This window comes from Stenella coeruleoalba (genome assembly GCF_951394435.1).
Source record: "Stenella coeruleoalba genome assembly, chromosome: 14".
Classification (NCBI taxonomy): Eukaryota; Metazoa; Chordata; class Mammalia; order Artiodactyla; family Delphinidae; genus Stenella; species Stenella coeruleoalba.
The window spans coordinates 87,958,253-87,969,660 of NC_137160.1; the positions used below are offsets into that span (position 1 = coordinate 87,958,253).

The 11,408-nt window shown below is 53.0% G+C and overlaps 1 protein-coding gene across 1 annotated transcript in view; it reads right to left on the minus strand.

The window, feature by feature from the left end:
* The window catches only part of RIMBP2 (RIMS binding protein 2), a 241,715-nt gene extending 236,004 nt beyond the window's left edge, over nucleotides 1-5,711 (minus strand). The window contains exon 1 of the mRNA XM_079942129.1: nucleotides 5,471-5,711. Within this exon, the coding sequence (XP_079798255.1) occupies nucleotides 5,471-5,473 (3 nt within the window). The 5' untranslated portion in view covers nucleotides 5,474-5,711. The remainder of the gene's footprint in view (nucleotides 1-5,470) is intronic.
* Between the last annotated feature and the right edge of the window lie 5,697 nt (nucleotides 5,712-11,408).

The window sequence follows — 11,408 nt, forward strand, 5'->3', positions numbered from 1 at the left end:
ACCGCAACCTGAGGGATTTAACAGTACATCCTATGCCAGGGGTCGAAGGCGGAAGGCAGGCAGGTAGTGGGGGTGAAAGAGGCAGGCTGGTGGGGAAATTTTAATTTAAAGAGTTGCTGCTCCCCCATGCAAGCTGACTGTGGCCACGCAGAAACTGAGAGAGCGTTGCCAGAGCCTCTGACTTTCTTCAAGAAAAGTGTCAGGAATCTGGAATATCAACGAGAAATGTTGGTGCCTTTTTTTAACATTGGCCGTGTCTTCAAAACTGAAAACACAGTGTGTTTGCAGACCTTAGCAGGGCATTTAGATCGAACCGTTGCGGTCCTCACCTTTTTTCTTCCCACACCTTCATTCCTTAAGGGGCAGTTTCGACTCACTTCCTTCTTCTCACTTAGGAATTTGTTCTGCCCTCACACACACAAGGAAGTCCCCAAGGAATGGGTAGTCTATGTCAGAGAGGAACACGAGATTCCTCAAAGGAACAGCTCTCACTTGGGAATCTAAGAATCACAGCGCCCGCTGCTGAGCCTTATAGAGAAATATACCTGGGGCTAAACTGTTAGAATAGCCACAAAACTGCTCTCTGTCTGGGTTCCCAGGAAAGCACAGGAACTACTGTCAGCAGGGGAGGTGGGCGCCCAGCCCGGAAAAGCCCATCTCAGCACAGGAGCTGGGCACTGCCTGCCTCCCCAGGTGCTAGCGTGCCAACCTGGAGCGGCATCCCTCTCTCTACCCCAGGCACAAAGAGGCCAAACGCCCATTTGGTGAAGCCCTGGACAAGAGATCCACACCCCTAATCAAACTTCAGGCTGGAACCAAGCGGCCGAGACGGTGTGGAAATGTGTCATCACTATGCTATGAACGAATTCCAACGGCTCATCGTCTCACTGGCTGGGAAAACTCAGCGCTCAGTGGACCACTGAGGTTTGCACGGAAAACACAGGTGGGCTCGTGCATAAAGCACACGGGCCGACACAAGCCCAGCTTCCAGCCGGGAGGAAAGTGGCTAGAAACTGAACAGAGCTTTCTCTGGGATGAGGACGTGACCACACAAAGCACGGCTGCCACACGGGGGACAGAGCCAGGGCGGGTGGCTGGTAACACCCGTGCCCACCGGGGCACAGGATCCCATCGGCAACGCCGGATTAACCAGGAGTGAGGGCGGCCTGTCCCCCAGGTCATCGTACCCATCCCTAACATTTACTTGGGGGTACTTACTCCAGGAGGTTGTTTCTAAATTAAGACAAAATACACACACCATGACATTTACCATTTTAACCATTTGAAAGTGTGCAACATGGTGACATTAAGTCCATCCATAACGTGGCACACAAACGTCACCACCATCTACTTCCAAAAGTTTTCCGTCACCCCCAACAGAAGCCCCACCCCCTGTTCCCTCTCCCCCAGCCCGACATCCACTCATCTGAATTCTGTCCCTATGGATTTGCCAATTCTAGACATTTATTTTTTTAATTGAAGTGTAGTTGGTTTACAGTGTTGTGCTGATCTCTGCTGTACAGCAAGTGACTCAGTTACACACATGTAGACATTCTTGTTTTATTTTCTTTTCCATCATGGCTTATCCCAGGAGACTGGATAGAGTTCCCTGTGCTACACAGTAGGGCCTTGTTGTTTATCCACTCTATGTACAATAGTTTGCATCTGCTAAGCCCAAACTCCCAGTCCCTCTCTCACCCCCTCTCCCTCAGCCACCACAAGTCTGATTCCTATGTCTGTGAGTCTGTTTCTGTTTCGTAGATAGGTTCATTTGTGTCATATTTTAGATTCCACATAGAGGTGATATCACATGGTATTTGCCTTTCTCTGTCTGACTTACTTCACTTAGTAAGATCATCTCTAGTTGCATCCATGTTGCTGCAGATGGCCTTATTTTGTTCTTTTTTATGGCTGAGTAGTATTCTGTTGTATACATGTGCCACATCTTCTTTATCCATTCATCTGTCGATGGACACTTAGGTTGCTTCCATGTCTTGGCTATTGTGAATAGCGCTGCTATGAACACAGAGGTGCATGTATCGTTCTGAATTATAGTTTTGTCCAGGTATATGCCTAGCCTAGGACTGGGATTGCTAGATTATATGGCAACTCTGTTTTTACTTTTTCAAGGAACCTCCATACTGTTTTCCACAGTGGCTGCACCAACTTACATTCCCACCAAGCGTGTAGGAGGGTCCCTTCTCTCCACACCTTCTCCAGCACTTGTTACTTGTAGACTTTTTAACGATGGCCGTTCTGACCGGTGCGAGGTGACACCTCATTGTAGCTCTGATTCGCATTTCTCTGATAATCAGTGATGCTGAGCATCATTTCACGTGCCTACCGGCCACCTGTATGTCTTCTTTGGAGGAACAGACGTTCCATCTAAATGGACTCGTGATACGTGGCCTTCTGTGTCTGGCTTCTTTCACTCAGATAACATCTCCACGTTTCATCCACGTCGTGGCACGTGGCAGTGCTTCACTCCTCTTTGTGGCCGAGAAATGTTCCACTGTGTGGATGGACCACATTTTGTTTATCCCTTCACGTGTCGATGGGCGTGTGGTAGGATTTTTACATAATGTTCTCATTCACCCATTTTCATAGATCGAGATTATTATACCCATTTTAGAGATCTGACAGATAAGAAGCAAAGTTCCAGAAGAACAGATCATTGGTCCAAAGACACAAACTCTAAGCGGCAGAGCCAGGGCTGGAACCCAAGCCTCCCTGAAACACCACCCAGGTGGTGCCCAAATAGTGGTAGAAAGAAGGACGAACGTCTTGCCCCACGCTTCTCACTAGGTGGATCTGGCCAGGCAGGGACCATGGGCGCTTCTGGCTTCTGTACAGGGACAACCACCCCCAGTCCCCTCCCTCCGCCCCCATCCCCGCCAGCAGAGTGCCTCCCGGCTGAGCTGAGCTCCCTGGCGGAGGCACACTGGTCCTCACCTCCGTGCCTGTGTTCAGAGGCTCCCGCATGCCCCCAGTGCCGCGCTGTCCAGGCTCCCTTGGCCTTGCATGGAAGCGGGAGGGACCTTCCTCCGCACAGCCTGGCCTCTCCTCAGCCCTGCAACCTCCCCAGGCCTCCTCCCCTCTCCTTCTCCCCTCACTGAGTTCCGGACGCCTCCCATGAACCGTCACAGCTCTCCCCCAAAACTTCGCTCTGAGAATTGCATCCCTTGGATTGGTGTCAGCGACAGATCACGGAAAATCTGTGCCCACAGATCAAGCAGAACAAAATGCCGGTTCGGGGGCTGCCTTCCCCCAGGTCCTGCCGGCACAGCCCTGCTGGGGACAGCCCGGCCAGGGATAAAACACTCGCTCACCTGCACCCAGATCTTGCTGCCTCATCCCGCTGCCCACATCCAGCATCTTCTCCTCCCAATAAAGGAAAACCCTTTCAGCCTGCCCTCGGAGCCACCTGCAGACCGATGCTCAGAGCCCCCCGACTGCAGTGGCCCCTTGCCGCTCCCCTGGGCAGCATCCTCTCAAGTGATGCCTCCTTGCAAGGCCCAGGTGTGCTTCTTATTTTATGTTCATCATCAATTCCATGTGTCGCTCGCTTCGAGACGGTGAAGAACCACCTCTGCTTCTCATCGTCCTCTTTGGCGCAGTGAACAGTACACACTCTACACCTCTTGCGGGCTTGTTCGGAGCCCAGGACACTGAAACTGTTGCACAGACAGGATCCACGAGGCCATCGCCGCCTGCATCCCATGCGGGAAGGAGATCCACACCGGGGCCCTGAGTGTCGGAGTCACATTGCTCTGCTGGACCGATGAGCTGATCTCTGCACTTAAATCACTGCTGAGGTTAAACGCGCTCGCTGTGCCAGGAGGGGGCCGAGTCTGAGGCCAAGGTGAGGAGTTGATGATGAAGCAAATGGCTGGCACAGCGGCCCTGGCCTGGAGCCCACAGGCCTGCACACCGGCGGGGGCGTCGGGAGCTATCGGGAGCCCGGCTGCATCTTCCAACACCACTCGACAAGCCAGAGTGGCACCTGCCAGCTGGCCGGACCCCACGGAGGCGCCCTGGCAGCCAGGGGCTGGGGAACCAGATGGCTTTGGTGGCTCGGAGGAGAAGGGTGTGAACTGGAAATGGTGGCGGGAAGAGGCGCTGCCCAGGAGGAAGGGGGCTCAGCGACGGCGGAGACGGGCGGCGGGGGGGGGACGGGCCGCAGCTTTCACGATGCCATTTACACGTAACCATCCGCACACACCAGCCTGGAACGCAGATGATGCCTGTAACCCCGGCGATGCGGTGATGCGAGACCAGCTTCCAGGAGAAATCGCCCTGGACAGACAGCGTGCATTTTCCTTTTCACTAATTCCTTAATGTTCTTACCTTTTTGAAAATGAAAATATCATTTTCACGCTAAAAATCATGCACGCACACACACGTACGTGTCGTAGTCTCTGCACATTTCAGTTTGCAATTTTCTTTCGTGAACTACAGGAAAATGAAAGGAAGAAAGAATATGTGTGAAAAGGTGGTTATTGTGTGTCTGTTCCATGTGGTCTTCTGGTGTTTATTTGACCAGATGTTTGTTTCTTTTACTAAAAGCTCCCAGGGGACTGGACCTTGGACAAAAGAGGTAAATAGGAAATAAAAGCAATGCTTTCTCAAAGCGAGATAATTTAGGCAAAATGGAAAGGTAAGAAGGAAGAAGGTTAAAAATTAAGAATCTCCTGTCATCGAGAGCATAAGACGTCCACTTTCTGCCCATATCCCCGTGTGGAAACACACATGGACCTTCACTGAGAAGTGTATTAACTGCCTAGTTTCATTCATTGATGGGAACGTTTATTGAACGTCTAGCATGCTTTGGGCGTGTGCTTCAAAGAGAGAGCGAGCGAGAGAGAGTCCCCACAGCACGATAAAGACCAACAATTAGCCCCCAGCACGCACCCAGGAATGAACCAAGGTAGCACTCGAAGAAAAGCGGGATTTTACAAAATCGCCACCATGAGACCCAACAGAACAAGCCCAAAGGGCCACACGGCCTCAGCCCGCAGGTTAGATCAACTGTTCAACCCCATTCATACCGAGGGAAGAAGGGACGCGCCACAGGGGTAATCAGACATCTTGTGAAGTCATGCATATTCCCATCAGGCTTTGCTGCCATCCCAGACGTGGTTCCCAGCTCCCAGCCTCGTCGGGGCCATTATTCCTGCCTGGAACTTACGCCAGACCCCTGACCATCTTGCCCGGCGGGTTCTCTGCACAAGCACGCAGCCCCTTAACGCATCAGTCACGTCACGCCACTCGCTGAGGCTCTGCCCGCACAGCAGAACCCACGGTGGGTACCACGCGATCTACCCATCCCCTCCCACACCCCTCTCCCCACCTCCCTGCCTCACTGGCTTTCTCATTCTTCCGACACACCAAGCTCGCCCTGATATCAGGGGGCACATGGAACATTCTAGAACACTCTGGAACACCCTCCCCCCCCCGGGGCCCCACTCACCATTCAGGTCTCCCCGTCTAAGGGCCTCACCCAGCCCATGCCGGCCACTCTCTCTCACGTCCGTCTTCACAGCACCTGTCACCACCTGAAACCATCCAGGTCTGGCAGGAGGCGCCTGGGACACGCTTAGGGAATGGACAGAGCACATTCCTCCTGGAGAGCGGACGCGTGACCCAGACGCCACGGCCACCGCCGGAAACTCCAGAGGAAGATAGAAAAAGGCTGAGTTTTTCCTTCCGGGAGGATGTGACCTCACGTGTCAGGAGCGCATGGGCGGGGCCGCCCCCCCGCTGCTGGGACTCCTCACAGGTCGTTAGGAGATGCTTGAAGAACCCCGTGGTCCACGGGGAAGCGGGTGACAGGGATGACTTCCTCCCAAATGGGTGCTCTGTAACTCCCACGCGGTCCCCCATGAAAGAGGTGTGTTTGTTGAAGGCGGGAAGGTGTAAACGGACTTCGCTTTCCTCGGAGGTGAGCTCTTCAGACCGGCTGCCGCCCCTCCCCACAGGCTCAGGGTAAGTATAAAGCGAGAGGCCGACAGCGCCTCCAGGAGGCAGGGCTCAAGGGATCCTTGCTGTGCCTCGGCAACTCCACACAGGACCCGAAGCAGGCCTGTGATTCTGTCAACCTGCAAACGAGGTGGCTGTCCGAGCAGGCTTGCCACGGAGATGCTGGAGACGCGAGGGGGATGGGGCTCCAGGCTTCCGTGTGCAGAGCCTGCCCGCGAGCACAGCCCGGGCATCCGCATGCTTCCCTCCCTCCCGCTTCCCATCCAGCCTTCCTTAAAGGCCAGGACGGAGGGGGCCGGGGGGAGGGCAGCTGCCGGAGGCCCCTTTTGCTTAAGAAGCTGAATTAGGTGGGACCCACCCCAGCTCTCAGGAGAGAAAAACAACACAGCAAGCGTGCGGTGTGCCGCACGGACGTGGTCGAAAACTATTTTTAAGTAGCGATCGGCTGGAAGTTAAAGGCTCCTTCACGGTGTGAATGGGGCTTGATTCACCGCCACCCCGCAGGTAGCTGCAGCTGTGTCTGGGGCGCGGCAGGTCGCCGATAAAGGCTTCCCGGGTGAGTGGGAGCTTGTCATTAACTGAGAGACGTGGTCTGTGGGTGCTTCGAGGGGTCTACGAAGTCAGTACCGGATGCCGCCACGATGGAAAAGGAGAATCTATTTGTTGATGGTTGCACAGAAAGAAGGACGCTGGCCATGTCTCAGACACCCACCAGCGAGAAAGGGATTCGACGGGGCACTGGCGGGGCTGATGGGCAGCTGAATGTGCCAGCGAAGGCAGCCTCCGGGGAGAGTCCTCCAGACCCGGAGACGAGGGGCGGCTTTTATTCCTGCTTCTGGAAGAAAGCCTCAGGGTTCTCAGGACAGAGCAGGAAATAAGTCGAGTTCACAGCTGGTAGCCTTAAGCCCATGGCCTCCTGGGGCAGGTGGGAAGGGAGAGGGTTCCTGAACAAGGGGGATTGGGGCGACACACTCACAGGCACGGCGGCGGTCCGAGTGCCGCGGGACCCACCCAGGTCCAGCTCTCACCTGCCGCCCAAACCCCCGTCTTTGCCGCGCGTCCTCTCCAAGCCCCCTCCTGCCTGCTGCCCCTCCACCCACTGCTGCTTTACGACCAAGCCTCTTAACTGACTGGCGCTGAGCAGCGGGTGTTGAACAGCGAACAACAAGAACGATTTGATGAGTCCTTTGTTCTCTGTTTTATTTATTAAATTGTGATTAAAAACCATTAAAGGCGCCCCGTCCTGATGCATAGAAATAAATCTCACAAAGACCCTGGAGGTCTCCTTCCGGGTGGGTCCCACGTCCCGAGGGCGGCCCCATCTCCTCTCTCAAGATCCCAGCCCCACCCATGCCCTATCTCGCCGCAGGACGGCCAAACGTGAGGTTCCGGAAAGGAGTTGTCCAGACGTCAAGGCATGACCGACCGATTGGATTGTGGAATCGATTTAGGAGGTCTTAACACCATTTGTTTAAATAGCATAGAAGGGGATGGGATGGGATGAAATTGAATAGACACTCACCTACAAGTTAGGAACTATTAACATCTCCATTTTACAGACAAGGAAACTGAGAGGGAAGGTCACTCCATGAGCAAGTAGTGAAGACACGATTTAAACACAGAACTGTCTCCTATAACACTCGAGCTGCCCCCCCCCCCCGTATTTTTATTATAGCATTCTCAAAAGTGACACATCTGACTGCCCTTCTCCCTGTGAGCTTCATGTGATATGACTTTATATGCAATCATCATGTACCAATTTGATTGAATGAATAAATGGATGGATGAATGAAATGTGAAGAAAATGCAGAGGGTGATCTCTAAATTCATTTGTCCACTTTTCCTTGCACCTCCGATGTTAAAACAATCAGCAATGACAGAAGCCTGCCTCCTGAAGGGACTCACGTAATTACACCTTTTCATCCCCACCCAGGAGGGCAGCTTAAAGATGAAGTCACCCAACGATAACACTCTTTTAAAAATGCGCTTCCGGACTTCCCTGGTGGCGCAGGGTTTAAGAATCCGCCTGCCAACGCAGGGGACACAGGTTCGATCCCTGATCCAGGAAGATCTCACATGCCACGGAGTAGCCAAGCCCGTGCACCACAACTACTGAGCCTGTGCTCTAGAGCCCGCGAGCCACAACTACTGAGCCTGTACGCTGCAACTACTGAAGCCCGCATGCCTAGAGCCCACGTTCTGCAGCAAGAGAAGCCACCGCAATGAGAAGCCCGCACACCGCAACGAAGAGTAGCCCCCGCTCGCCGCAACTAGAGAAAGCCCGCGCGCAGCAACAAAGACCCAATGCAGCCAAAATAAACAAACAGATAAATAAATAAATTTATTTTTAAAAATGCACTTCTTAGAACTTTCTATTTTTTTTTAAAGATTCTTTTGATGTGGACCATTTTTAGTCTTACTGAATTTGTTACACTATTGCTTTTGTTTTATGTTTTGGTTTTTTGGCCACAAGCCATGAGGGATCTTAGCTCCCTGACCAGGCATCGAACCTGCACCCCTTGCATTAGAAGGCTAAGTCTTAACCACTGGACCACCAGGGAAGTCCCAAACTTTCTTTTTAAAGATAATTTAGACAACTGGGAAAAGTCTGAGTACACACACACGCACACACACACACAAAGCCAATTCTAGCATAATGACAACCTACGATAGAGAGGATCAATCCAGTGAAATTTGGTGAACCACAAAAGTGACGGCTGTTTATCCTATGTGCTTCCCTTTAAATGCAGTGACCCTCAACGCCAATGAAACCCAAGGACTGTGTGGAGAATCCACTCGTAGGTCCGTCACCAGAGAGGCTTAAGGGCCAGAAAATAAATGTACGCTGGGTGAGGAGAGCAGGTGTTCTGAAGACCACTGGTCTACCCAGTATGCACTCACCCTTCTTCCTTCTCACAGAACTCCAGTTGTATTGCAGGCGGTCACGCCCCAGGAAATCAGCTGTTATTTCCCAGCTTCTGGTGCAATTTGGGCTGGGCACCTGGCAGGTGTGACAAATGAGAGATAAGCAGAAGCCACTGAATGGTGTCTCCAAGAACACACACGACAGGGGGTGCTTCAGCTGTCCCTCCCTTTTTCTTGCCCTCCATCCACTTCCCCTTCTTTCTGCCTGGAATGCGGACATACCGGCTGGAGCTCCAGCCACCATCCCGAGAGCATCAAGATGAGGGTCACTGTCATCAAGACGACAGAGCAGCATCCTAGGACCCTGAGTCCCCAGTGATTCCGGGAAGCCCACACACCTGGAAGCTCTGGATTCCCCACATCTGACATTTTTAAGCCACAAAAGTACAAAGCCGTATCTTGTTTGAGGCACTGCATTTTCTTTAACATGCAACTGAGCATAATCCTGAATGATGGATCTAGGACACCATGGACCAGAGGGCCATTCCATGCTGCAAGAACCGTAATCCTCGAGTGAGATTCTCCAGGAGAGCAGCCCTGACAGCCCTGCCCGCCGATCGGATGAGGAAGCCACGACTCCCGACTCAGCTCGCTCCTGTCACTCAGCCCGTTAACGCGTCCTGCCAAGGTGGCCTCCTACTAACTCTCCAATCCATGCACTTCCTTCATGCTGCGATCCTCATCCGGGCCACCAGTAGCTCCCCCCGGATCACGTGACCAGCCCGCTCAGCGGTCTTTCTTCTAGCCACGCCTCCCTTTAATTCAAGCTCTGCCGAGAAGGCAGAACAGTCTTGGGAAAATGGACATCGGACTGTGTCATCCTCTTCCTTAAAGGACTTCAGAGGCTGCCCCTTACCTTGAGGATCAAGTGCCCAGTCCTGACTGCGGCTTGCAACCCAGCCCTGCCTCGTCGTCTCCAACCTCATCGTGTGGGTTCTCCAGGGAGGGGGATGGCCTGGGAGCGTGGGGTTGGCAGACGCAAACTATTACATTTAAAACAGGTAAACAACAAGGTCCCACTGTGTAGCACAGGGAACCATATCCAGTCTCCTGGGGTAAACCATAAAGGAAAAGAATATAAGAAATAAAGAATGTCTGTGTGTGTATAACTGAGTCACTCTGCTGTAGAGCAGAGATTAGCACAACACTGTAAATCAACTACACTTCAATTCAAAAAAATAATAGAAGAAATTTCTGTGGGATTTCAAAAGACAGGCAGGAAGTCGTCACGGCTGGAGGCCATTGGCCAGTTTTATGGAAGGAATAACTCCGAGCTAGGCCTGGATGGGATCAGAAGGTGGGCAGAAGGAGAGGCATGAGCCAGGCGCCTCCAGGCTCTAGGCCCCCAGTACATTGGTGCAGCCTTTCATCAGGCCATGCGGGGATGCCCGCATAGAGTCGTAAGGATGTCGGCCAACCGAGCAGGTCGTGTCCCCTCCGTCCACGCCTTGCCTGGGTCACACATTTAACTGCTCGTCTTGGCTGGATCCACTCGGGCTGCTAGCGCAAAACACCACCGAGGGAGGGAGAAATGCATTGTCTTGTAGTCCAGGAAGCTGGGTGTCCAAGATCAAGGTGTGGGCAGGGTTGGTTTCTCCTGAGGCCTCTCTCCTTGGCGTGGGGACAGCCGCCTTCTCGCTGGGTCCTCACGTGGGCTTCCTCTGTGCGCGCACACAGTTCTGGTGTCTGTGTCCCCGATTTTCTCTTATAAGGACACCTGTCTTCTTGGATTAGGGCCCACCCTAGTGACCTCCTTCAGACTTAGTTCCTTGTTTCAAGGCCCCCATCTCCTTTAAAGAGCAAACAGAGTCATGTTCTGAGGTCCTGGGGGTCCTGGTTAGGACTTCAACATATGGATTGGGGGGGTGGGTACACAACTCAGCCCATAACACAACCCCTGAAGAAATAAGGGCTCCAAAGAACAGAGAGGAGTAACAGTAGCGAGGAGGAAGGACAGCACCTTTGGAGGGTGGAGAACACTCAAGGGAGAACTTCACAGTTGGCTTGGGGTCAGAACACAGGGCCTCGGGTTCCAAGGTTCCTGAAAGGGGCACCGAGCATTGGAGCATTTTGCTAATTCCAGGCCCTGAAGGCAACAGGACCCAAATCATTCATGATGGGCAGCCGCAGAATTCATTCGTTTTTCTCCAAGATCTTTGGGCCGAATAACAGTATGTCTTTTAATAATGGATCCTTAAGTTCAGTGGGAAAAATAGGTTTACAACTGATTCTGTGACCTTAAAATCAAAGAAGGGGGGTGTGCAGCTGTTGCAGCCTGCCTCTCCCCCACCATAGCTCCCGGCCAGCGGCACTGTCCGCCGGGCACGTGCCGCTCAGCCCGGCTGGCTGTGCGTGCGACCCTCACACATGCACGTGAAGGGGGTCGGGAGCTGCAGAAAGAAGCACTGCAGGCAAAGGCGCCCTTTAATAATAGCACGGCCTAGGAGAAGCTCCCTGACAGCACTGGTTCCAGCTGATTTCAGCCAATAATCCAGTATGAGAAA